The following is an 18,911-nucleotide window of genomic DNA, read 5'->3' on the forward strand; positions in this document are numbered from 1 at the left end:
TCCAGCTCACCCTTGTACGCGCCGGAGTACTGGAGAGTTGCATCCTTTAGCCCGACTGCGTGCTCTCACCTGGTCTGATCCTTCTTTGTTGGCGTTGCTCTCTTGGGAGAATGAGGTCGGATATTGGGCGATCGACGCACCATGTAGATCTCTTCGGCAATCTCTGACCTTGTCTGCGATATGCATACAAGACACTGCTCGATATCACGAAACGTATACGTACTACCATCCCGGCTGGCAGGAGAAGTCACGTGAATCCATCCGCATTCCCCGCCGGGGTTGTTCTCGCTTTGACCCAACGAAATCGATCCAAGATGCCACGGCGTGTGGCTATTGCTTGCAAATTTTGTCGCAGCAGGTAGGAAGCCACGTGCGTGTCAGAGCCGCAACTAATGTGTACAGGAAGCGCAAGTGTGACGGCAGGTTGCCAAGGTGTAGCACTTGTGAGAGCTTGCAATTGGAGTGTGTCTACCAGGAACAAACACAGCCAACTGCATCTGAACGACTCGAGAAGATCGAGTCGCTGCTCAAAGTGCATGGCGATGCTATCGCGGAGTTATCGAGAAGCGCATCCCGCGATGGCTCTACGCAGTCACCAACTCACCCTGCGCCCTGCGACGAAGCAGAGCCAAGACTGACCCCCAAAGACCCTTTTACTCCTCCGTTGTTCAATATTCCCATAGGTCACCGATCGACCACTAGCAGTATTCTTGTTCTCCCTCAAGTGCGCCCGTTAGCAGGCGAATTTCCACATGATACCTTCTACCGTCTCGAGGCTTGTCGGCCTCCCCTGGGGGACGTGCCTTTTTCCCTCGAATCACTGGACCACCATAACTTAGTCGTGGATCCTGCACGCGCAGATGAGCTCCTGCGTCACTTCTTCGAGCTAGTGTACCCGTACCACCCGCTGTTTGAGCGAGAGGAGCTCATGTTGCTATTCGATCGAGTCGCAGATCGTGGCCTACAACAGGACGAGGAGTCTGCCGTGTATCTAGTCGTCATCGCCTTGGGTTCGATTTCGTCGGAACCACGCCGACAGAGCGAAGTGCCTGAACATGCAATGCCCGGGTTTGCTCATTTCAATGCGGCCTTCCGTATCCTTATAGCGGCGTGGACGAATTCATTCGGCAGCAATGTGGTACTCGCACAAGGGCTTGTTTTATCTGCCCTATACCTGCTGTATCTGATGCGTCCACTTCAAGCGTGGCGGCTCATTCATATGGCTTCTACAAGCATCCAGCAGACTTTGATTGGGTATGTCTAGATAGCGTTTATTACGTCTCTGCTGACAGGACATAGTTCGGAACAGCTGAGTGAAGCTGAACGAGAAACTGTTACTCGCGTTTGCTGGTCATGCTTTCTTATTGAATGGTCGGTGCCTCTCATTTTGTATCGGCCGACTATTAACCAAATATCAGCGATAATCTAGCAGAGTTCGATCATCCTCGAAGTGGCATCGAACCCCTGGTGGATAATCTACCCTTTCCAAGCTGCAACCCGCCGAATCTCGACTTGCAGCGCTATCTAGCAAACCTCTCAATGCGTTGCCTGCTAAACCGCATCCACCATTGTCTCTATTTCTCCAGCGAAACACCCACCCATACTCCGTGGACACCAGCGACTGTTCAAGCCGCCCCATCACCACCACGACCGCCCAGCAGAGCCATCTCTAGAGTATGCAGCGAGCTTGAACTTCAGATCCAGAACTGGTATGGAATGCTGCCGGACGCGATCAGACCAGATCTAGATCCACAAGATTCCGGAGACCTACATAAACGTCTGCTTCAACTGCGGTACTGGTCATCTAAACAAATCCTCTATCGACCGTACGTGATCTATGCGACGTCGCGGCCAGCGGAGCAGCTCTCGGACGATATCGTCAGCGCTTGTGAGACTTGTGTTTCGGCTTGCCGCGGATATCTGTACGCCTCTGTTCCCTTTTTGTCGAGGCCGTCGCCTTCACCCTATACATATATGGCTATACAATGGTTAGTCCGGACACCATTTCGTATGCGCTGACTGGATATGCTACTAATTTCATTTATATAGTGCCCTGGGATCAATATTAGTCCTCACCCTGGCTCGGTCTTGTCCTACTTTGGAACATCTGGTTCCAGATATCGATGCCCTACAGACTATCGCTGTAGACATGCTACAATTATGGAGTAGTCCTGGTTCTAGCGTCATGTGCACGCTTGAGATTGCCATCTCGATTCGTACGAAACAGCGTCTTCGCGGTTCTAGATCCGGAAGATAAATGCGCAAAATGCAATGCCAACAATATGTACGCCATCGCGTGATCAAAGATACAACTTTACGTGGGAAACGATGCAAGCCACTACGGACAATTCCTACTAAATCTCGGTTGAGCGAGCTACGCACGGTTTACCCCATCACTAACGGCAGGCCGTGCAACAACATCGCAGAGGCGAGATACCAACCCGAGGCGAATGCTGAAAAGTGAATTTTATTTCATCGTTAAGTACCCGCCGAGTAGGGCTTTTACACCTTACCCCCCTTCTTCAACTCAATCTCCTTTTCAATCGCCGCCTTAGCCGTATCCTCAGCCTCGATAAACCACCTAATCGCATCATTGAGCCTTTTCTTCACAATCGGGTCCTTCTGGATCGCGTCATCCAGATTCTTCCCTTCATCAGCCAGATAGTCCGTCTCCAGGTCCGCCAACTTCCCATTCCAGGATTCTCCAGCAAGCGGGTCAGTAGCCGACAGCCCCTTCATCCGTTCAGGAGTGACAAGATCCGCGTATGGATGTGTTGCCTTTAACTTTTCGACCGAGGGAAGTGTGTCGGGTGTGTTGATGAGTGTCTCAAGGTTTTTGCGGGAGACCGTGATGTGTTGGCAGCCCATTTCAGCCATTGCTAGGACTTCGGAGGTGTTGAAGTGGCTGTTACAGATCAACAGTTAGCATAATTGAATTTCGATCCGCCGAGTATCATACCTTGCAATGACCATAACTGGCTGATCCTTGCCGGTCTTTTTGTATAGCGCTGTGTATGCTTCGAGGATGTGGATCAACCGCGCGGACATCGGGTGCTGCAGATTCTTTAGTCCTCTCTTCCTCACTACTCATGACCTCCGTAAGGGTCAACTCACCTCAAGCGCCGGATCTTCAACATCCGGCCAAAGCGCAAGATCAAAGTACGCCGCAATCTCTGCACACACACCGTCAGCACTTTCGCATTTCCTTGCTGAGAGAAACAGAAAACCCACCGTTAAAATAAGGACTAATAAACCGACACCCCGCCTGACTCGCCGCAACGCCCTGCTCAAGCCCAAACACCGCCGTCGCAAGCGTGGCGATCCCCTCGCCACTCAACTCTCTTGCTGCAACAGCCGCCGCGCCACTGAACGGGAGTTTGATCGCGTAGCGATCTTTGGGTATACCCGCTTCCTCGAAGTAGGACGCGTACCGGCGACAGTGCGCGACTATTTCGGAAGCGTTGTTCAGGTGCCGTGGGCTGGATTGCAGGAGGACGCGGCCGGTTATATAGGGGAGGTTTTTCTTGACGAGCTGGACGGCCTGCGTTTTCGGTTCCTGTGTCAGGTTTCTGATTTGGGTCAGGAGGAGGGAGAGGTTGGACTGACGACGCGGTCGAAGACGGCTTCCCAGCCTTGATGTCCGTATTCTTCGACTGTTGAGGTGAATAGGTCGCGGTTTTGCGGGGCGAGCATGGCGTTGCAGACGATTTGTTGGTTGGATGTTTCTATAAGTTGTAGTTGTTAGCAGCGCTCAGCGGGATTTTATGTTGTAGGCAGACTCACGGTTGTGAGGCTTGAATGGCAACGATTTGATGAAATCATTGTCGATGTCGTCGACGTCGACGTTGCTGAGCTGTTGCAGCCGGTCGAGGAGGGTTCTAGCTGCCATTGTGATTTGTGGTATCGATGATTATTATCTCGTGGGATGGTTTGCGGAGTGTCGTGGACAGTAGGAAGGAGAGGAAGAAAGTCCCAATAAATAGCTACCCCTCATCCGCCACGTTGCTTCCCCGATGATATGTGGATTGGCGACCCACTACAAAGCATAACCACTGCAGCGTCAGGTGAGAGTGGCCTGCGTGTGTTCAAAGGACATGACTCGATGCGATGATCAGTGAATATGGCGGCCCGGACATCCCGATGAGATCACAGTCGGAGGTTCTCCGGTCTTCCAGGCGGGCCGCCGATTCCGCTGGACGTGGGGGGTGTGGAGTAGCTTTGCTCCACTGATCATCAGCATGGATAGATCGATGAGTTGTATTCTGCAGCATGTATGAAGTAACCTCATGTGGTACACGGCCTCATATTCCAATGGCGGGCCGCTTTTCCCGGTTGATGACTGCATTTCATGCGTGTTGACTGCTTCGGCATATCGCAGAGGTATTAAAGGCTATCCATCCTCGTCAGACTTGAAGGACAACCAGTCAGCTATACCACAAGCGCGTTCTTTCACCCTTTCTGTTGCATAGCAAAGATCCGCCTATTCACAATGACCGCATCCCATGAGCTCGAAGCTTCGTCCGCTACTCCAGCAACAAGGCACACACAAGATTTGTTTAAGTTGGGGGAGAGAACGGTGATCGGTAGGTTATACCTCTAAAGGATATGGCCTGTACTCTAGCTAATTATAGACTATAGTGACTGGCGGCGTTGGATTCCTTGGCCTCGAGCTCTCAAGAGCCATTCTAGAATCCGGAGGAGACGTCATCTGCATCGACTGCGTGGACACCCCTCCTACAGCACCATGGGGTAAGCGCATATCTATATGCCTCTAGTATCAGTATCAGCATCTCAAGACAGATTTAACCTGTACCCAGAAACCCTACAGCAACTAGCAAAACTCTCTGCCGCAAATCTTTGGTACTACCAATGCGACATCACAGACGCCGACAGCACGCGGACAACCTTCCAAAAAGCCATCTCCCAAGCCCGCTACCCACTTCGAGGCCTTGTAGCCTGCGCCGGAATTTGCACAATTGGCCCCTCGTCTGACTTCTTAATCAGCGAGTGGAAGCGCATCGTTGATGTGAACTTGCTCGGTGTTTTTGTTTCCGCGCAGGCAGCCGCGAATATCATCGCGGAGCAGGATCAGCCTGCTAGTATCGTGTTTATTGCGAGTATGAGTGGGTATGTCGTTAACAAGGTGTGTTTCCCTCTTCTCATCTTGACTAGTTAATTGAGGGACTGACAGTGATGCAGGGTATCGACTGCGCGGCATACAACTGCTCAAAAGCCGCAGTGCACCAACTCACGCGCAGCCTCGCGGCAGAGTGGGGATCGAGGAAAGGGTCTCCCCAGATCAGGGTGAACTCGATAAGCCCGGGGTATATCCGGACGCGGATGACGGAGGGGCTCTTGAATGATCCGGTTCAGGAACCACTCATGTCGGGAGGGAGTATGTTGGGACGGGTGTCGAATCCGGATGAGTATCGCGGTCCGGCGGTTTTCTTGCTCTCGGACGCGAGTAGTTTCGTCACAGGGGCGGACTTGTTGGTTGATGGGGGGTATACGGGATGGTGATGGGGAGAAAGAGAACCCCGACGGCCTTTACGGAATTAACTGGTCAAATCTGATCGGATCTTGTCATGAGTGTAGTTAGGGGCAGGTTTCCCATAATACCGACTAGGTATAACCAATATACAATGCTCTGAGTTCAGCTCCGTCCTCTGAGGGTGCAAACGAAATGGTATAGTTAATTCCCTAGCGTATTGGGACACGAGGCTAGTGCCAGACGGACCCTTGGCCTCAGTTTCAGCCTCGGCCTTAGCATTTCTTCCCTCAACTCCCTTTTGAGTCACTCAGAAAACGATAAAATGTAACGTCCCCTCGACATTTTGAGTGAAGAAGAACTGACAAGTTAGGTCGCTCCTCGATCTCCCGCCAGAGCTATTCACCCTCGTCATCAGCTACTGTCTCCCCGTGAATTTCCACGGCCAGGTTATTACCTACAGTGACGAACACTTCTCTGAGCTGCGGCTCGTCTGTCGTACGTCCCCCATCTGGCACACCCACCTCTGTTTTATAACGAATAATAGGCGAGTTTGACACTGAATGGTCCCGCCTGTTCGTCTCTGGTGTGATCGCTGGAAACAAATATGTTCCTCAGCAGATAAGTGACGAGTGGCCGCTCGGCTCGGTTATCTGGTTTGTCAAGACGGTAGTATCGATCGAGTATGGGAAAACAGCAGGAGACCCCGAAAGCTCAGGGAATGATGCACTCAGATATATCTTCAAGCTCACGAAAGCAACCTGCGGTGTACTTCAAGACTTGGGCGCCAATGATAAAACAGAGGAGGGCTTGTTTCAACAGTCCCTCTGCTTAATCTGCAAAGGCCTCGTGCTAAACCATGAATTCCTGGATGTCTTACGGAGCCTTCACCTGGATTTCTTCATCTTGCCCCGAGAGAACAAGGACCCCGTCCATGAAGAGATCCCATCAGATCCAACACCCGCAGATATCCTACCCCTCCTCGCCCTCCATGGCGATCTAGATATCTTCCGCACATTCCTCGCCAAGGAGAAAAATCTAGACATTAACAAACGCAACCCCCTAATCGGCTCAGCCCTCTACAACGCCGCCGCAGTGCACGCCGCCGCAATAGTCAACTTCCTCCTCTCCCACGGCGCAAACCCGCACCAAACAGGCGGAAGATTCTACTCGCCCCTCCACGCCTCCGTGGCATACACAAACACCGCCGAAGACGAAGATGAAGACGACGGCGGAACGGACTCCATGTCCCTCCTCCTCAACGCCGGCGCAGACCTGAACCTCCGCAGCGGAAATCACATCAACGCCAACCGCACGCCCATCATGACCGCCGCAGTATCTGGAAACCGCGCTGCGGTCTCCCTCCTCCTCTGCCGAACGACAGTTGACATCAGCAGCACAGACTGGAACGAGGAAACCCTGCTACACCACATTTGTCGAGCCGGGGACGCAGTAAGCCTTGAGAAGCTGATAAAGAGCTATCGCCCCGTGGACTTCAACTATAAAGGGGAGTTCGGGACGGCGCTGCACGCTGCTATGAATCGGGAGTATTACCAGTTCACGACGGGGCATGACCGCGTTGTAGAGGTTCTGCTTGAGCGGGGGCTTTCGCCGTTTGAGGTTTGCATTGGGGCGGAGACGGATATCTATGGGTGGGCGAGGGATATTCAGTATGAGGCGGAGATGGCTGGGGTGGAGGTTCCGGGGGCTGTGGAGAGGGTTTTGAGGGTGGGGAGAGAGTATGAGCGGTAGTTTATGGTGGTGGGTTATGATCTGGTATATATAGTGGTGATGTGATGTGTATGAAGAGTGTCAGGGGTTCCTGGGGATCTATCGTAAGATGGATGTAGGCCTGTTAGGTTTATTATCGGGGCTGAAACAAGATTCAGAATAATGGATTAGTTACAGACTATAGCAAGGCGACTTTATTTAAAGGATATCTAACAAGGCTGGAATTCGATTCAGTAACAACAGTTATACATAGTTATCTTAACTATGCCTAGGTATGCTTGGCCTCAGTCAATATTAGTCCCCCTAGTATTATTAGTAGATTTTTAGCAGCTCGAAGCAAGGTGGAGAGGGCGATTCCTCTAACCATGCATTCTGCTATCATTTATGCCAATATGTTACTCATAGAGTATAAGTCGCTAGATACAACAGGCTTGAAGCTGCCGATAGTAGAACTCTTATTTTGTTGGTTAGCTGCACTGAAACCCTTGCCAAATCACAGAGGTAAGATCTAGTTCAGAAACAAAGTTCCACTCAGCTCAACCTTGAAGGAAGCCCAATTGCTGATCCATCACACTGCGCACCATCTCCTCCCAGGACCGCCATTGCATTCCTAGTTCGACTTCAGCTTTGGTGGTATCGGTGGGCATAGAAACGCCCTCAGCATGTTCCGTGAGCTTCACACCAACATCAGGGTAGAGTCTCCGCGCAATACGCGCCACATCCTTCCAGGTTGTTTGTGGCCCAGAAAGCAGATATTTCGACCCATTTCTAATCTCAGATCCCAGGGCCTTGATATGGGCCTCGGCAACATCTTGGACGTGCACACCCGTGATGCCTCCAAGTGGGACACCCGCCATGATACTACCCCAGAGAATACCATTCGTTCCAGTTCGGACTTCCTCGGCGGAAGCCTGCACGAGATTGTACCCAAAGACGAATGACGGGTGAAGCGTCACTAGCGAGTAGTGTGGGGTTTCTGCCTTCCAGAAATCCCATGTCGCGTTGTTGGCAAGCAGTTTGGACGCGCGGTACAAGGTCATCGGTGTTGCTTGGGGGTTTTCAGGATCGATGAAATTGGCGGCTGCGTCTACGGTGAGATCCCAGTCGGTATCCTCTGGGGATGATGTTAGTATATCGGCATACTAGATAACGCTAATGATGCGCGTGAAATATACCTTTGATGACGCCGCCAGCGGGAAGGCCTGCAAGAGGAACTAGGGCAGCGATCGAGGATGTAATGACGACCTTCTTGATGCTCGGCACTTTAGCTGCCTCTCTTAGCACGGACAAGGTTCCCTTGATGGCTGGGGGGAAGAACGCTTCCTTGTCTGTTCCGTTGGCAAGGGGGGATGCTAGGTGGATGATGTATTCCACTCCATCAAGCTTCCGTTCAAAGGCAGCCTCCTCGGTGAGGTCTGGGATGATGACGAATTCGAGGTTTTCGCGATATTCTGCCAACAGTGCCTCGAGTTTCTCTGATTTTCTGCGAACGCCGATTCGAAGTCGATATCCGGACTTTAGCGCTTCAAGAGCAGTGGCACTGCCAATGAAACCGGTAGCACCGGTTATGAAAATCAAGGGAGCGGGCATGATGTAGACGGGGTTGAATAGAAAATTATTTAGTAGACGACCGGCCGATCTTTATAGTATGAGAGGAAACTGATCATCCACTGGATACGAGTATTCTAATAGGATGATACCACATACTTCGGCCTGACATTAAGCCGGACCAGATGAATAATCGAGCACTACTATGCCTGGTGAAATTGTTACTGGCGATGTGATTCGCTGGATTGATCCCTTTGTCATGGATCCACTGACCCTTGCTTCGGGGTGATCACTCATCACCTGCACCTGCAGTCCCGTCCGATTTCTTATGGTTACTCCACGCCTCACGCGCTTCGCCCAACGGTCCTGGCTTCCAGCCAGCTCTAGTTCCTCTTCCAGAACGAGCTTTCTGTTCCCTATTCTTGCTTTTAAAGACTCACAGACCTCACAGATCCAACATCTGCCATTCCGAAAGAATAGTCAATAGTAGCACCTTTCTGTTGCATTGTGAAACCACTCTGGAAACCATAAATATCCTTACCAAGACTCGGGTGTTCTACTGGGCGGAAGCGTGTCTACATAATGAGAATGTATCCCGTGTTCGACATATACTTGACCCTTCTTATATTGATTCTTGTGCTATAGTGGAATACAAATACCCTAACAGAAAGGGAAGTTTTGGATGCATATATGTAATGGACACATTTGCTCTTGTCGTTGTAATAGCCATGCACAATTGGTAGTCAATTCTGACAAGTTGATCCCACTTTGGTGTAGCTTTGCGAAAGAGACGGGAGCCGCACTACTTTACACCTTCGACCGACACCCATAACGGTGTATTAAGTGATAAACAAGAGGTGTACGATGGGTAAAGCAACATGCAACGGATATACACATAGTCATTACACTGGCCAGAACCCAGTAACTGAACACAATCCTCACTCAAACTCCACAACAAGCTTTGTGCCTCGACCATCTCCAATTCGGAGTGTTTTCAAGCCCTCGAATATATCCTCAAAACCGCCCTTCGATGTCGTGATTGGGGGAGGCCTCACGGCGTCAGGGCTCAATGTTGATAGGCTACCATAGAAACGGCGGAGAAGGTCGCGGTCAGAAGACACGGCCGTGAACACCGGACCGATAGGCGGCATCATCTGAAAGCTCCGACCGAAAACGGTATAAACCATGAGGAATGTGTAAGTGACGTCTGCCCTCTTTGGACTCCCTCGGTCAAGTAGGGTAACGACCTTTCCCTCCTTCAGTATATCAGCACAGAATGTTGCCGACCCTCCCTCCGAAAAGCAATCCAAGGCTCTTGTGATATTCGGATAAGCCATCTGGATCTCGGCGACTGCGGTTGGGGATTTGTAGTCATACACCGCATCTGCACCATAACGTTTGGCAAGATCGGAGGACCGAGGCGAGGCCGCCACAACAACCGCATACCCTGCCCTCTTTGCTAGTTGAATCGCAAAAAGCCCAACATTCGACCCGCCAGAATAGATGAAAACCACCGGCTGGTCATTCCCCCAGTCGCGTCCAGCTTCGACATCTTCCCAGGGGATACCAAGATACGAGAGGCCAAGCATCGCCGTAGCCGCTGGGATGCCATACGTAGCGGCTTCACCAAGAGAAATATGCTCAGGCACCTTCCAAGCTAGCTCGCCATCGACCTTGAGATACTCCGCAAACGCGCCGACGTCCGGGTACATCCCGCCGTGAACGAAGCCAGCGATTCTGTCGCCGACCTTCCAGCGCCGCCCCGCAATCGTTCCAACCTTGACCACTTCCCCGGCATAGTCACAGCCGACGATGGAGTTACGGGGTGAGAGGAAATCAACGCCCTTGAAGTCGATCGGGTTCAACGCAACGGCGAGGACTTTGACCAGGACCTCGTCCTCCGTGGTTGTGGGAATCGGGACGTCTTTGACCTGTGCGCCCTCTCCAAGGGCACTGCCTAGAGCGAGGCTCAGCAGACGCTTCGGTAGGAACCGATTGGTAACGATTGCTTTCATTGTAAGTGAGCGAGGTGAAGTTTAGTCACCGACTGGACAACAGATCCGGCGCGGGGGGGATTGGGCAGGTAATGGTGATTGCAAGATTTATGGTGCAGGGGATGTTTTATCAGCAGTGACGACAATGATCATGCTCATTTTAACGTCGGAGGGACCTTAGGCCGACGGGGTAAGGAGAAGGTTAATGTGGAGTAGATGATTAGTAGACCATCCGAAGCCGATAACTCATCTTGCCGACTCCGAGTGTAGGTTCAGGTGGTCAAAGCTTTTGATAAGTCTGGTGCCGGTATTCGACTTCCATGGAAAACACTTGACCTATTTCGGTTCTCTTAGCATGGACATGCTTGACTCGCTCCTCTTCAGCAATATTGTCAGAGCTGTGATGTGATTGTTTCTACCCAGGCCGGGACACAGCGAGGGATCCCTACCGCATTCTATCAATGACATGGCTGCCGTGGACGTGCACCTGCTCGCCGCTCTTATCAGTCTCGACAATTGTTTCCATTTCTTTTCATTTCTTCTCTGTTTTTTTTTTTGCCTAATCAACAGCCGCTGAGCGTGTAAAACACATTGGTTCGGGTTGCAGTACATTTGTGACTTGTGAAGTCATGGCTTGCTGGAGGTACGTTGATTGAGACGTTGCTGAAGACATATCACGGAGGGGTAGCTTAAGGCGCTCATTATGAGCAGGTTAATGTACTTAACCGAGCAGTCATTCAGGTCGTCGCCCTGTAACAGGCTTTGCCTCCTCGGGGGTGTTGGACACTGCAGGTGCAGGTAATAGCTGAAACCAAATCACTAAAGATATATCCCCTAACTACTGGGTAACCTCACCGCGAAGCCCATCGCGCAGGTCACGGATTGGGTGTGTTATGATATCGTGGGAGATACGATAAAATGCACCCTGTACAGCAGAGAGCTCTGCTAGGTTGAAATATACCATGCAGTATGTTGTCGAGCTACAGACAAGAGGTGTTGGGACATGCTATGGGGTGGATGGCACCATAGCGGGCAAAAATAACAACATTCCTATATAAATCTTGACAACTAATCCAAGATGCTGATGAAACTTCAGAGTATCGTTGACGCCTGCAAGGCCTTCTCCACATCCCCGCGCTGAAACCCAGGCGAGCGACCCAGGCAAACCCCTCTGCGGATCAATTCTACAATCGTCAGAATTATTCTCTTAGAAGTTGGATCGTGGTCCAGGAATTACCTCGTATGAAACCCGTGACGTGGACAATGGGTTTCGTCAAACCCACTCTCATTGTCCCATCAGTACGCAGAAGCAGAAGCACATCGGTCTCCCGGAGAAACCCCTCCAGGTCATGTAGATCAAACCACTCCCCTTCCAGCGCCTGTATCGAATCGGGAGTAAGGAGGGACAAAGGATCCTTGACCCTGCGACACCTGCGATGACGATGGGAAGCGAGACGCGCGTTTTGGCCTTGCAGCGACGAAGGCCCGAGATGATGCGTTCCTGCACCACCCAGTTGGAAAAAGGGGACACTTTCCCATCCTTCTAGTTCCTTGCGGCTCAGTTGAGCATCCAGATCTGCTTTCACGTAGGAGACAAGGTCTTCTCGGCTCAGCGTACTGAGAATGAGCCCGAAGGGTCGTCGGAGTTGATCCATGCCTATGGACGGATCGCATAGCGCCATGTATGACTGTTTGAGGGCTTCCAGGCTCAGCTGTTCAATGAAGTCTGGTATCTCTATGCTGGATATGGCTGGTGCAGTGGGGGCCGGTGTGAATCCAGCATCAGTGAGATTATGTGGTCTAGTATGACCCGAGGGCGCGGAGGGTGCGTTGTGGAGTAGCGATCGTGTCTTTGCTCCCGGAAATGGGGAAGCGGACGAGTCTTGGGTGGGTAAGGGTTCATCTGTGGCATGGCTTGCTTCGGATGCCAAAGAAACAATTGTCTTTATAGTATCACGTAGGTTTACTGTCAGATTTGGATACGACTCCAGGACCCCAGATTGCAGTAGCTGGTCACTGAACGACAAAACATTGGAGCTTAAATTCTCCATTATGGTCTCCAGATGAGCGATGCGGCTGTCCAGCTCCTTAATGGTTTCTTGGTGGCGGTTGCGGTGCGCACGTTGTGCCAGGCGAACCTGGACCCGGCGCCGCTGCCATTTGGTTAATCTATACACAATGCTCACAAGGACTAACTGATCTTATACAAACCTCTCTAGCGTCTTCAATGGGCGTGTTGCGAACAGCCTTGTGCACTTTCCCGCTGGTTTCGGCCAGCGAAGCAGCCATCTTTCTATCACCCGCCAAGGATATATTAGATCGCTGACTTGCCGCTCTATTGATTGTCTGTTTGGCTGACGACTGTTATAGTTGTAGTAGGTGTGCGACAGACTAGAACGAACGTGGAAGATGAAGGTACGATGTGGAAATATGGAGGCGATGGTGTCTCAGAGGTGCGAGGCCCTTGTGGGGGCACTCGGCTACGAATCGGTCACGTGATGAGTCGCATGCCCCTCAAGTACGGTTTCCCCTCTTATACACGCCATGAGATCTGGACGTGTCTGCTGGAGGATTTAAAATGTTGGAGAGACAGAAGGGCTGTACATTTACCCCGCTAGAGGAGCTCTGATATCTTCGAACCCCGACCACAGCGCTCGAGTACGCAGGCGAGAGGATTACTTACGTTGGAAAGATAATGAAATCACCAGAGTGTACAATGAAAGCTAAGTTAGCTCTTAAGGGAGCGGTCTTTCCGCTTCCTGACAGTAACACGATAGCGTGAATGACGAGAGATACGGTGATAACGCATGTTTGATCTCCTACTCGAGTCCGCGCGTGAAGTACCTACCATATAGTGGCTTGTGGTCTTCGGTTGTCAAAAGTTGTGATTACTTGAGATGATAAACATCCAGAACCAACTGTAGAATATCATTTACACAGAATATATGAGAGATATAATTAAGAGTTAAATTTTGTCGAGGCGTGCCCGGGGAAAGGCCGCGACAGGCTGCGGTTTCCGGGGAGACTCGATCTTTCTCGTAGACAAGATCTGGCTACCACATGTTCCGTGGAACGTTGCCAGCGTTTGAGGATGAGGGAGACAAAGCAAACTTAAAACAAGGGAAAGGAAAGACCACTGTTTTGAGCAACACACCATCGGCAATACCCCAGTCTCGAAGCTTTCCCCGGACCGGTGCAGGGTGTCGACGTCTCAACCCCGGATTTTGGCTGGCTTGGGTATAAGCGCAAATGTGATAAGTAGCCCCCTGGCGGTCCCCGACCTTGTAAAGACATTTTAGATTGAATCAAATCAAGCTTTATGGCCTCTACAACTATGGGAATAGGAAAAGAACATGTTGAAATGCTTGAGCATATGCACTCGACTCTCCCGGACGTGCAAGAAGGGAAGTTTCCCTTGACCAAAGCGGTCCTTGCCCTGATGGTTGACCCTCCCTTCCTCGCTCCTTTAGCTCTTCCTAGAAATACCGACGTACTGACAACTACTCACTACAGGCAATCAACCTCATGGCAGTGGCACAAATCATCAGCGTTGTCGGCTCCGGTGTACTTGCCAATCAAATGACAGAATACCTAGGAGATTCTTCCAAGGCAGCATGGCTCAGCACTTGTCTAACAATCTTCACCCTCGCTCTTAATACCCCTATCAGCCAGGCGGCGGACTATTAGGGGAGAAAGTGGATTATGATCGCCACAGCGCTTGGGGGGTTTGGGGGATCGATCATCATCTCTCGAGCACAGAATATCAGTATGTTAATAGGGGGCTTTTGTGTCGTTGGTCTTGCATTCGGAAGCCAGGCCCTTTTCTACACTGTCGTCTCGGAGATTATACCTCGCCATCTTCGCGCTATTACACAGGCCATGCTAAACTTCACGGCCGGCGTTGGCGCTGTTATCGCATTGCTGGTTGGTGGGGCCCTGTTAAAAGATGGAAAGTCCGAAAACTATCGCATATACTAGTATATCGTGGCAGGTCTGTTCTTTGTCTCGATCGTTCTGACCACGGCGTGCTATAACCCCCCTCCACGTCAGCTTGAGAGCACCCTCACAACTAGGCAAAAGATTATCTCAATAGATTGGATCGGCACTCTATTCCTCACCAGCGGCCTCACAACACTAGCACTGGCCTTGCAGTGGTCTGACAATCCATACAAGTGGGCCGATGCTGATGCTCATCTCCTTGCCCCATTTGCAACGTCTGTCGTCCTACTCACAGCCTTCGGACTATACGAGTGGAAAGTCAAGAAGGATGGTATCTTGCACCATGACCTGTTTCAGGATAGAAACTTCGTTATCTCACTAATCAGTGTTTTCGCCGAGGGCACGTCATACTTCACCACCAACAGCTACTACGCATTCGAGGTTCAAGCCTTGACACACCAAAGCCTGTTTGACGCGGGTCTCCGATACTCCATCCTATTCTTTGCCTCTGGACTCTTTTCCCTTGCAACTGGCGCCTATACAACCTGGACCAAACAGCTCCGCGAACCCTTGGTCTTGGGCTTCATCCTGCTTACCCTATTCAACGTCCTCATGGCCACAATCGACGAAAGTATGCCACACACGGTCTTCTGGGGATACCCTGTAATCGGAGGTATGGGGATAGCAATCCTCCTAACCAACCTAACCGTCATCATCCAGCTAAGCACCCCTCCCAGCATGGTGTCTATCACGACCGGAATCCTCACCGCAGTACGAAGCCTCGGCGCAACGGTAGCCCTCGCCATCAACAGCGCCATTTTCAGCAACGCCCTCAGCTCCAACGTCGAGTCAAAGATGGCATCCTCAATCCTCCCTCTCGGCTACCCACAGGAGCAACTGGGGGTTCTAATCCAGGCGCTTATGGCAGGGGACATGATAGCACTCCAATCTAACTTCTGGTTGTGTTGAGGCCTCATGTTAATAAGTTAGTGGTATGGTAGGTTACTACGTATATCTCCCACTGTTACCAATAGTCTTTGCTTAAATACTTATTTCGGTAGCCAACTGCATGCCAAAGCTGATCGCATCGCTGACGTGTCTCCTAGGAACTCCCACCTCGCTGCCCCTCTGGCCGAAATGATGGCAATTATTGATGCCATTTAATCTCTTGGGCGATTGACAAGAGATAATAGGAGGTATAGAGACCTCCTATGACCGTCTGCTATGCGTCTAGCCGCAAGCAGCATGTATTCCTCTGCACTGTAACTGACCCGAAACATATCAAACCTGCCGGGCCCATGAATGTATAATATGTGACACAAAAGCTGAGTGTCAGCATTCGAATGATGGTTGATCTTCCAGGCTGTTTCGCGCGGGGCTCATGGTCTGCCTTTCAATCATCCAGCTGCGATATTGCATTCTACACCGCGGGAGTGGCAGTGAACTATATCTCGAGGGCTCTAAGGTAGATACTGGATCCCTGACGCCGACAACCTCTGATCATCTCGATCGGGTGCACTGCGCGTGCACTGCAGCATCATGGAGCCCCTCGTCGCCATCAGTCTTGCAGGCAACATCATTCAATTCATCGACTTCTCTTACCAGATCATCTCAGGGGTCAACAAAATCTGCTCCTCTACGACTGGCATGACACCCGAGAACGAGACGCTCAGTACCCTGGTGGCCGATCTAAATATGGTTACGAAGAATATTATCAGTGACGTTTCTCCAAAGACCGAGAATGAACGGCTGCTTTGCGCGCTGGCTGCGAACTGCCATGCTTTATCACAAGAGCTAGCCGAGATCCTCCGACGGCTGAAGATCGGGGATAGGAAGTCAAAGTGGGAGGGGTTGGTTGTGAAGTGGCATAGTATGCGCAAGGAGAAGCAGATTGAGGTGCTTGAACGACGGCTGAGTGGGTTTCAGTCGCAGATTATGATAAGGTTGCAGGTGATAATTAGGTTTGTCTTCGAAGGCAGCTTTTGCTAATAAAACTATTGAAATATGCTGATCAAGTTCCAGTGAGAATAGCAAGCAGCAAAACCGGTTTGCTAATAGCCAGTTCGAGGCGCTTCGACGAGAGGGTAAGGCACTTCAGAACAGAACGGCGTCTCAGCTAGACGAGGTATAAAAGTCAATCTCCACCATGGTTCACTCACAGCAGTTGGAGTTCGCGCAGGATAAGCCGAGTAACCTACGAGAAGGTATGCTCACAGACCTGAGCGCTTTGCTATCCGAATACCAATCTGCCACTGCTCTGCTCGCGCGACAGAATAGGATTTTGGAGCGCTTGGCTTTCGAATTTATGTATACCCGCGAAGGAAATATTGACAAGGCCGAGAGCAGCACCTTTGCATGGATGGTTGACGAAGACTCCCAATCTGCAAACAACCTGGCCGGTTATCATATCGATGCAGAGGGTGGAGATGATAAGAGATTCAAACAATGGAGGTGGTATGAAAAGCACAAAGAAAAGCAGGAAGCCCTCAAACAGCGGACGCGTGAAGAGTTCCTCACCTGGTTCGGGTTCGGTCGTCACATCTTCCACATATCGGGAAAAGCAGGCTCAGGCAAATCAACGTTGATGAAGTTTCTTGCTCGGTCGCCCCGGGTCAAAAAGGAGTTGGAGGCGTGGGCTGGGGGTTAGCCCCTGGTATTCCTTCGATTCTTCTTCTGGAATTCGGGAGACGAGAAGCAGATGTCTCTTGAAGGTCTGTACCGAACTTTGCTTTTTGAAACATGCAGGCAGAAGCCTGATATGATTCCTCAACTATTTCCCCAGGTGTGGCTGGATCAAAGCCTGGGGTCAGGGCCTCTACATTTTGATGAAGTCAGATCAGCATTCGATCGCCTAATTGAAGAAGCACATTCTTCTGAATCCTACTTCTGCCTTTTTATTGACGGTCTGGACGAGTTCCAAGGCGACGAGGTATCCTTTCTATCATGACAGCGCTTCCGGACTACGTTTAGCAGACTGAGTTGCAAGCATCCCCCATCTCGCTCGCGAGCCGCTGCTCTCCAGTATCCAAGTGCTCCAATCCTTCAATCTTCTATCACGGGGAGCTATTATGCGCGATGCAAAGAATTTTCCAATTATGACCTAAGTGTGTAGGGCTGAAACATAAGTCTCGACCATTATGTAGCAGACTCCAGAACAAAGGATTAATATCAAATATACTGCGTATCACGAAAGGCCCGTAGCCATCTGCTTTCCCTACCAAGCTCCTCCTCAGCCATTGTAACCTGACAGCGCGTTCAAAGTCCGTTCAGCAGACTGTGCATCAGCCAACTCACTCGCAAGCCTCTGCTGAGTATCCTTCGCAAACTGCGCAACCAGGGCAAAGAACGGCGCCAGGAATCCCCGATTGCGTGCCTCAATCTGAGGAACATCCCTCTGCCAGTCCCTCTCAATATCCCCTAGCACCTCTCTGATAGCCAAATCGGCTGTCTGGATCCATCCCCAAGTCTCCGCAAGATGTGTAGTCGCATTGACGCCTTGTAGATTCTGGAGTACCTCTCCCAATTTGGCGGAAAGCTCACGAGCCCATTGGGGGCTTGTCGGTAGGCCGGCCACCTCGTTGTCTAGCCTGTGGCGTATTTCAACCAAACGGGCTTCAATATCGTGGATATGATTGATCAAGGCATCGCCAATCTGGATGTTTCTGATGTATTGCCCGGACTCGTCGGTGATGTTGTCGAGGTTTGCAATTGAGAATCCGGCAACGGTTGTGATGCCAGCTCGGGTTAGGATTGTGGCGATCACACGGATTCCGATCAGGACGGCTTTGTCGGACATAGTGAGGTGTGCGTTGAAACTGGACTTCGAGATTATATGTCAAGGTGAGATTGTCGAGGCTGGGGTGTCGGGCTTAAGATAAGCGTGTAAGGGAGGATCTTGTAAGCTAATGACCAAAGACAATGCTGTGTAGTATTTCAAGGACTGATTTCTTGCTGAAGCCGTGCCCGTATTTATAGTCCTCCCAACATGACTGGCCAGATGCTGAAGCAGGTACATCCCAGCTGAATACCAAACAATATGGCGATTTTAAGCGGTCGTTGTTGTATCTCGGATAAAATAGGCGACGACGCTCAGCTTGCCACGATCATCGACTCCACAAGCTAAGCACTCTTCAGCATCTATGTGGGCCTAAGCAGCCAGCCACTGTCTGGTTGGGTATCTTCTGGCTGCTCGCAGATTACCTGTGAAATGC

The 18,911-nt window shown here is 51.0% G+C and overlaps 9 protein-coding genes across 9 annotated transcripts; 4 read left to right on the plus strand and 5 right to left on the minus strand.

The window, feature by feature from the left end:
• Positions 1-314: 314 nt before the first annotated feature.
• On the plus strand, positions 315-2,257 carry BJY04DRAFT_220312 (uncharacterized protein; the record flags this gene model as incomplete). Its single annotated transcript, XM_073716828.1, has 5 exons — positions 315-358; positions 403-1,254; positions 1,300-1,371; positions 1,419-1,988; positions 2,050-2,257. The coding sequence occupies 5 exons, from the start codon at positions 315-317 to the stop codon at positions 2,255-2,257; spliced, it is 1,746 nt and encodes a 581-aa protein (XP_073569007.1).
• Positions 2,258-2,390: 133 nt separating this feature from the next.
• BJY04DRAFT_194024 (uncharacterized protein) lies at positions 2,391-4,150 on the minus strand. The gene is made up of 6 exons (XM_073711996.1): positions 3,784-4,150; positions 3,607-3,725; positions 3,232-3,541; positions 3,115-3,173; positions 2,960-3,054; positions 2,391-2,905 (listed from the first exon to the last, which is right to left on the minus strand). Exons 1-6 carry the CDS (start codon positions 3,887-3,889, stop codon positions 2,503-2,505), a joined length of 1,092 nt encoding a protein of 363 aa, XP_073569008.1. The 5' UTR covers positions 3,890-4,150; the 3' UTR covers positions 2,391-2,502.
• A 292-nt stretch (positions 4,151-4,442) lies between these two features.
• On the plus strand, positions 4,443-5,527 carry BJY04DRAFT_229166 (oxidoreductase). The gene is made up of 4 exons (XM_073718999.1): positions 4,443-4,583; positions 4,639-4,749; positions 4,818-5,143; positions 5,200-5,527. The coding sequence occupies exons 1-4, from the start codon at positions 4,490-4,492 to the stop codon at positions 5,518-5,520; spliced, it is 852 nt and encodes a 283-aa protein (XP_073569009.1). The 5' UTR covers positions 4,443-4,489; the 3' UTR covers positions 5,521-5,527.
• Positions 5,528-7,755: 2,228 nt separating this feature from the next.
• BJY04DRAFT_229168 (NAD(P)-binding protein) lies at positions 7,756-8,809 on the minus strand (the record flags this gene model as incomplete). The annotated part of the gene is made up of 2 exons (XM_073719000.1): positions 7,756-8,333; positions 8,395-8,809. 2 exons carry the CDS (start codon positions 8,807-8,809, stop codon positions 7,756-7,758), a joined length of 993 nt encoding a protein of 330 aa, XP_073569010.1.
• Positions 8,810-9,704: 895 nt separating this feature from the next.
• On the minus strand, positions 9,705-10,857 carry BJY04DRAFT_229171 (zinc-binding alcohol dehydrogenase family protein; the record flags this gene model as incomplete). The annotated part of the gene is made up of 1 exon (XM_073719001.1): positions 9,705-10,857. Exon 1 carries the CDS (start codon positions 10,780-10,782, stop codon positions 9,706-9,708), a length of 1,077 nt encoding a protein of 358 aa, XP_073569011.1. The 5' UTR covers positions 10,783-10,857.
• An 826-nt stretch (positions 10,858-11,683) lies between these two features.
• BJY04DRAFT_194029 (bZIP transcription factor) lies at positions 11,684-13,194 on the minus strand. The gene is made up of 3 exons (XM_073711997.1): positions 12,973-13,194; positions 11,999-12,914; positions 11,684-11,945 (listed from the first exon to the last, which is right to left on the minus strand). Exons 1-3 carry the CDS (start codon positions 13,048-13,050, stop codon positions 11,854-11,856), a joined length of 1,086 nt encoding a protein of 361 aa, XP_073569012.1. The 5' UTR covers positions 13,051-13,194; the 3' UTR covers positions 11,684-11,853.
• Positions 13,195-14,529: 1,335 nt separating this feature from the next.
• On the plus strand, positions 14,530-15,669 carry BJY04DRAFT_220319 (major facilitator superfamily domain-containing protein; the record flags this gene model as incomplete). Its single annotated transcript, XM_073716829.1, has 2 exons — positions 14,530-14,685; positions 14,740-15,669. The coding sequence occupies 2 exons, from the start codon at positions 14,530-14,532 to the stop codon at positions 15,667-15,669; spliced, it is 1,086 nt and encodes a 361-aa protein (XP_073569013.1).
• Positions 15,670-16,312: 643 nt separating this feature from the next.
• On the plus strand, positions 16,313-16,994 carry BJY04DRAFT_96327 (uncharacterized protein). The gene is made up of 2 exons (XM_073721385.1): positions 16,313-16,661; positions 16,723-16,994. The coding sequence occupies exons 1-2, from the start codon at positions 16,348-16,350 to the stop codon at positions 16,829-16,831; spliced, it is 423 nt and encodes a 140-aa protein (XP_073569014.1). The 5' UTR covers positions 16,313-16,347; the 3' UTR covers positions 16,832-16,994.
• An 803-nt stretch (positions 16,995-17,797) lies between these two features.
• Positions 17,798-18,711, minus strand: BJY04DRAFT_194030 (uncharacterized protein). Its single transcript, XM_073711998.1, has one exon. The coding sequence runs from the start codon at positions 18,494-18,496 to the stop codon at positions 17,930-17,932; it is 567 nt and encodes a 188-aa protein (XP_073569015.1). The 5' UTR covers positions 18,497-18,711; the 3' UTR covers positions 17,798-17,929.
• Positions 18,712-18,911: the final 200 nt, after the last annotated feature.

The sequence above is a fragment of the Aspergillus karnatakaensis genome (assembly GCF_047715665.1).
Source record: "Aspergillus karnatakaensis strain CBS 102800 unplaced genomic scaffold BJY04scaffold_39, whole genome shotgun sequence".
Taxonomy (NCBI): Eukaryota; Fungi; Ascomycota; class Eurotiomycetes; order Eurotiales; family Aspergillaceae; genus Aspergillus; species Aspergillus karnatakaensis.

What these genes read in the sequence shown, in the direction of transcription:
- BJY04DRAFT_194024 (XM_073711996.1), bottom strand. Translation starts at nt 3,889, where the DNA reads ATGGCAGCTAGAACCCTCCTCGACCGGCTGCAACAGCTCAGCAACGTC. An exon ending in TATTAGTCCTTATTTTAACG is followed by an intron (nt 3,174 to 3,231) that starts GTGGGTTTTCTG and finishes GTGTGTGTGCAG; the next exon opens with AGATTGCGGCGTACTTTGAT. An exon ending in CCAGTTATGGTCATTGCAAG is followed by an intron (nt 2,906 to 2,959) that starts GTATGATACTCG and finishes GATCTGTAACAG; the next exon opens with CCACTTCAACACCTCCGAAG.
- BJY04DRAFT_229166 (XM_073718999.1), top strand. Translation starts at nt 4,490, where the DNA reads ATGACCGCATCCCATGAGCTCGAAGCTTCGTCCGCTACTCCAGCAACA. An exon ending in CCCTCCTACAGCACCATGGG is followed by an intron (nt 4,750 to 4,817) that starts GTAAGCGCATAT and finishes ACCTGTACCCAG; the next exon opens with AAACCCTACAGCAACTAGCA. An exon ending in GTGGGTATGTCGTTAACAAG is followed by an intron (nt 5,144 to 5,199) that starts GTGTGTTTCCCT and finishes ACAGTGATGCAG; the next exon opens with GGTATCGACTGCGCGGCATA.
- BJY04DRAFT_194029 (XM_073711997.1), bottom strand. Translation starts at nt 13,050, where the DNA reads ATGGCTGCTTCGCTGGCCGAAACCAGCGGGAAAGTGCACAAGGCTGTT. An exon ending in CCATTGAAGACGCTAGAGAG is followed by an intron (nt 12,915 to 12,972) that starts GTTTGTATAAGA and finishes ACCAAATGGCAG; the next exon opens with CGGCGCCGGGTCCAGGTTCG. An exon ending in CGTCACGGGTTTCATACGAG is followed by an intron (nt 11,946 to 11,998) that starts GTAATTCCTGGA and finishes TGACGATTGTAG; the next exon opens with AATTGATCCGCAGAGGGGTT.
- BJY04DRAFT_96327 (XM_073721385.1), top strand. Translation starts at nt 16,348, where the DNA reads ATGACACCCGAGAACGAGACGCTCAGTACCCTGGTGGCCGATCTAAAT. An exon ending in AGGTTGCAGGTGATAATTAG is followed by an intron (nt 16,662 to 16,722) that starts GTTTGTCTTCGA and finishes ATCAAGTTCCAG; the next exon opens with TGAGAATAGCAAGCAGCAAA.
- BJY04DRAFT_194030 (XM_073711998.1), bottom strand. Translation starts at nt 18,496, where the DNA reads ATGTCCGACAAAGCCGTCCTGATCGGAATCCGTGTGATCGCCACAATC.